This window comes from Carlito syrichta, unplaced genomic scaffold (assembly GCF_000164805.1).
Source record: "Carlito syrichta isolate Samal-C Ts95f unplaced genomic scaffold, Tarsius_syrichta-2.0.1 Scaffold153899, whole genome shotgun sequence".
Lineage (NCBI taxonomy): Eukaryota > Metazoa > Chordata > Mammalia > Primates > Tarsiidae > Carlito > Carlito syrichta.
The window spans coordinates 35,915-41,518 of NW_007097995.1; the positions used below are offsets into that span (position 1 = coordinate 35,915).

Below are 5,604 nucleotides of genomic sequence, written 5' to 3' on the forward strand. Positions count from 1 at the left end.
GACTCCAACTCAAAAAAAAAAAATCTTTTTTTGAAAAAAAAAAAAAATGAAGTACAGGCTGACTAACTTCCAGGGTAAGTGAGACACACAAAACAGGTTTAATATAAAAAAAAAAAAAAGTAGGCTAATGCCTGTAATTCCAGCACTTTGAGAGACTGAAGCAGGAGAATCTCTTAAGCCCAAGAGTTTGAGACCAGCCCAGGCAACATAGTGAGACCCCATCTCTACAAAAAAAGAAATTAAAAATAGCTGGTTGTGGTGAGGTGTGCCTGTAGTCCCAGCTGAGGAGACTGAGGTGGGAGAATCCCTTGAGCCCAGGAGTTGGAGGCTGCTGTGAGCTAGGATCATGCCACTGCACTCCCCCATCTCTACCCCAAAACAAGAAAGGAAAAATAAATAAAGCCAAGTACAGTGTCCCATGGCTGTAATCCTAGCACTATGAGGGGCTGAGGTGAGAGGATTGCTTGAGCTAAGGAACTTGAGACCAGCCTGGGCAATATACTGAGACCCTGTCTCTACCAAAAAAAATTTAGCTGGGCATGGTGGCACACGCCTGTACTCCCAGGTACTTGGGAGACTGAGGCAGAAGGATCACTGCCCTCCAGCCTGGAGAACAGAGTGAGACCCCCCAACTCAAAAAGAGGTAGACGTAGATAAGGTCTTGAGACTTGTGGGCTGAAGTGTAGTTATTGAGATGGAATTGCAGGTAGATGATGACCTATTTGGAAATTAATCAGGTTGGAGCAGAAGGCTTGGAGAGAGTAGAGGCTGGCAAGGTTTCTCAGCAGGTAAAAGGGACATGATCAAAAGAAGTGGGATGACGTTAAGATTTTATTAGGAAAGCAACAAAAAGTAGAAGAGAGAAGATTTAGTACATCATTGATTGTTCTCATTTTTTGTTATTTCTTTTATTAAAGGTGTGCAGGATTTTTGTTCCAGAAAGTTGGAAAACTTGCAGCAACTGCAGTAGGTGGTGGCTTTCTTCTCCTTCAGGTATGTCAGAGCTTTAGTCACTTGACTCTGCCTACATAGGTAGACCTTGGGAACTCAGAAAGCCAAGTTTAGCTATTTCGCTTTTGTCCATTTTAACAGAAGGTAGAATTTTTCTTTTAGGCATCAGTTTATGAAAAAACTACGAGGAGTTTTAAAAGCTAGCATCTGTCTTGGAAGACAACAATTTAAATACTTCTAAGTTCTGTAAGCAAGTTTGATCCCAGCTATTAAAAAGACAACTATTAAATTTCGAAGTACCTCATTTTTTAAGTTACTTATCCAAATTTCCCTTGAAACATCTTCCTAGCAAAATAAACACTTCACCAATACCTACTCATCCTGACCATTTTGAACTTTATTTAAAAGACTCACACATACATAGTATGTAAAATTCAAACCTCTTTCCTGTCTCCTAGCCATGTAGTTCTTTGCCCCAGAGGAAACTGCTGCTAGCAATTTCTAGCATGTTTTTTTAAACTAGAGAACCAGCCGGGCTCGGTGGCTCAGCCTATAATCCCGCGCCTTTGGGAGGCTGAGTTGAGTGGATTGCCTGAGCCCGTGGGTTCGAGACCCACCTGGGCAGCGAGACCTCATCTCTACAATAAATCAAAAATCAACCAGGCGTGGTAGCGCATGCCTGTAATTCTGGCTACTTGGAAGGCTGAGGCGGAAGGATCGCCAGAGCCCAGCAGGTCGAGGCTGCGGTGGCCAGGAGCAGCCACTGCACTCCAGTCTGGGTGACTGAGTGAGACTCCAACTCAAAAAGATAAAATAAAATAAAATAAAAAATAAACTAGAGAACCATAATAATATAGAGAGTAGAAAATTTGGTTTAAAAAATCATTCACGATCCTATTTTTGAGGCAGGTAGATTTGAAATTTTAGTTTTGTTCATGTTCCTCTAAGTAGAAGGTCTAAAAATGCTTTGCCATTAGAGGATGTTTATGAGGATATTATCTGGCATTCATGTCTGTTTGGCATATATTTTTCCAAAAATATCATTCCCTGAAAATCAAATATAGTAGATCCCAAAATTGAAAATCTCTGGGAATGACTGTTAGCAACAATTTTGAAGATACAGAGGGCTGTCAGTTGTACCAGATTTTTTAAATGATTGATGTTCATAGCAACCAAAATCTGACTTCAGCCCCTAAGCCATTGATCATGTAATAACTGTTGTAGTTGCCTTTAGTACAAAGGGACTGGATTTGTGTATGTTAAGCACAGATTTTGAGTTGTTTACGAAACAACCTTTTAAAACAGATATATATATTTTTTTTTCTCTTGGGACATTATTAAGAATAACTGCTTATTGTGTAGTATGAAGTTAAAAATATCTAAATTTAGTTCTTTGGCTGAATACATCAGCATTTGTACGGAAGAGAATTTTACTTAAGCTGATTTTGACTTGGGTTTATATAGAATCAAGAACATATTTAATTCTATAGCTATTTTGAAAACTCACTTGTCATTTCTGTTTAGCACAAAAGGGTACTGGACTGAAGCAGAGTTTCCTGAAATGTTCACAAAATATAGAGAATTGTATATTTTAATTCACTCTGCATGTCAGTTTTTCAGAAGTCCATTTCATTCCACTCATTATGCACCATTCAGATCCACATTCTGCCATTGCCACCTTCTACTTGTTCATGTTTAGTCCACATATTTTTTGACATTACTAAGGCAGAAGAACACAGGACCTGTCTGCATCAAACCAATTTTACCTACAAATATAACTAGCCTTGAAAACTCAGTGTAAGGAAAGTGAAGGAGGAAATTGAGTAACAAATGGCTTTTAGGCTAATTGCCTAATATTCTTTCTGCTTACTTTCTTATTTTGGTGACCTTTACTTATGTTTAAAGATAAATACTAATTTACCTATAACTTAAAGTGTTTTAGTAACAATATTAAATGTTTTCCAGTAGATATTTATCACATTGCCATCTTAAAATAAACAATGATATGTAAATATTTTATTTATTTTTTATTTTTTTATTTTTTTGAGTTGGATTCTCACTCTGTCACCTAGGCTGGAGGGCAGCCGCACGCTCCCGGCCACCGCAGCCTCGACCTGTTGGGCTTCGATGATCCTTCTACCTCAGCCTTCCGAGTAGCTGGAACTACAGGCGCGCTCTACCACGCCAGGCTAATTTTTGATTTATTGTAGAGATGAGATCTCGCCAAGTTGCCCAGGCGGGTCTTGAACCTGCAGGCTCAGAGCCCGGCTTACTTTAAACTCTTAAATGATTCTTAGGGTATTTATCTCTTTTTCCCTAAACAAGTTAGTTAGATATTTTTTGATCTTTCAATTTTAGGTGTTAACTGTTGGCTTTCCATTATGGAATATGAGAATTTAGCTGTCATTTCTTGAACTGTTCTGTTCTCCCCACACCCCCCCCAATCTCACACCTGAATGTTTTCTGATCTCCCCCACATCATCTGAGTATTGTTATTTCATAATTGTGTTAGATCATTACTTGGAGTTCACTGAGCTTCTTAAATCTGTGAATTTATGTCTTTAACCTTGTTTGGGAAGGTTCTGGCCATTATTTCTAGGAAGCTTGGGATTGTTTTTTCTTTTTTTTCCCAAAGTGCTTATATTACAGATATGAGCCACCATGCCTGGCCTTAATTTTTATATTTTTTGGAGAGACAAGGTCTCGCTATGTTGCTTAGCCTGATCTAGAACTCTTGGGCTCAAGCAATCCTTCTGTTTCAGCCTCCCAAAATTCTGGAATTGCAGGGGTGAGTCACTGCACCTGATCCTTTTTTGTTCTCTTAATCTTTTTTGTTCTGATCTTAATTTGACCTTAGCATCTTGTTTCTTGTTCTTTCTTCATGGATGCGCTATTTTAGTAATATTCTTTTTTTTTTTTTGAGTTGGAGTCTCACTCTGTCGCTCAGACTGGAGTGCAGTGGCCGCTCCCAGCCACCGCAGCCTCGACCCGCTGGGCTCCGACGATCCTTCTGCCTCAGCCTTCCGAGTAGCTGGAACTACAGGCGTGCGCTACCACGCCCAGCTAATTTTTGACTTATTGTAGAGATGAGGTCTCGCCAAGTTGCCCAGGCGGGTCCTAAACCCGCGGGCTCAGAATATTCTTATTAATACTTAGTAAGAAACTTTTTTTTATGATTTTGGTGGAATGTATTTATTTATTTATTTTTTTGAGTTGGAGTCTCATTCTGTCGCCCAGACTGGAGTGCAGTGGCCACTCCTGGCCACCGCAGCCTCAACCTGCTGGGCTCTGGCGATCCTTCCGCCTCAACCTTCCAAGTAGCTGGAATTACAGGCATGCGCTACCCTGCCCAGCTGATTTTTTGATTTATTCTAGAGATGAGGTCTCGCTGGCCAGGCGGGTCTTGAACCCGCGGGCTCAGACAATCCACTCACCTCAGCCTCCCAAAGGCGCGGGATTACAGGCTGAGCCACTGAACCTGGCTGGAATGTATTTATTATGTATGTGTGACTAGTCTTCCCCCAATCCATCATTTCAACCAATGTAATGGTTAGAAGACAGTCTCTTAAATAAGATCTTTAGAATACATCATGTACTGGAGCACTAGCATCTTTGGAAACCATTTTAATTGCATGTTGTAGACTGAGAAGATTGGTGAGAGATGGTGTAGTTAGTTGAATGTTTTCTCTAACTTGAATTGAAGATACAGGGTTCTAAGAGGCAGAGGCCGAAAGTTTTTTTAAACCATCAGATGCCAATTTGAAGTGATTGCTTTAATAGAGTGCAGGTTAGGAGTGTTGATCCAATTGGTCTGTCTTGCATGGAATTCTTAGCATCTAGCAGTTCATCTAGTAGTTTATTTTTTGTTTTACAAACTCACTGCAGTGATCAACCATCTATATACATCTTTGCACACTCATCTAAGACAAATCAAATATACATATTAAAAGCCTTTTGATTGTCAAGTAACCTTCCAGAAAGTATGCATCCTTCACATTCCTACTAGCCGTATATGAAAGTACCCACCAACTTTTTTCTATCCTGTACTCTTTGGAAGTAGTGGGAATTTTGTTTCACCTTCCTGAGGGCAGAATGTCCGTATAAATTATTTAGAAATTTTCTGCTGGAAGGTCTGTCTCTTCTCCATTTATTTATTCAGTCATTTATTTATATCAATATGGACTCATGGATATTTATTTTATACTTTGGGTTATAATCTAATACTATTTTATTGCTCAAATTGTTCTAGCTTTGGCCATTGGGAGCTCTTTGGTTTGTGCATTATCTTTTTCAATCTCTCTGAGGACATAAATGATCAAGTTTTTTTTTTGAGTTGGAGTATCACTCTGTCATCCAGGCTGGAGGGCAGTGGTATGCTCCCGCCACCACAGCCTCGACCTACTGGGCTTCTGCGATCCTTCCACCTCAGCCTTCCAAGTAGCCAGAACTACAGGTGCGCGCTACCACGCCGGGCTAATTTTTGATTTATTGTAGAGATGAGGTCTCGCCATGTTGCCTGGGTGGGTCTTGAACCTGCAGGCTCAGGCAGTCCTCTCACCTTGGCCTCCCAAAGTGCTAGGATTACAGGCTGAGCCACTGAGCCCAGCCTGTTTTTTGGGTTTTTTTCAATAAACTTTTTTTTTTTTTTTTTTG

The 5,604-nt window shown here is 40.2% G+C and overlaps 1 protein-coding gene across 1 annotated transcript in view; it reads left to right on the forward strand.

The window, feature by feature from the left end:
* FUNDC1 (FUN14 domain containing 1) overlaps nt 1-5,604 on the forward strand; it is a 19,062-nt gene that overhangs the window by 5,048 nt on the left and 8,410 nt on the right. Inside the window, exon 3 of the mRNA XM_008050879.1 lies at nt 918-993. Within this exon, the coding sequence (XP_008049070.1) occupies nt 918-993 (76 nt within the window). The remainder of the gene's footprint in view (nt 1-917; nt 994-5,604) is intronic.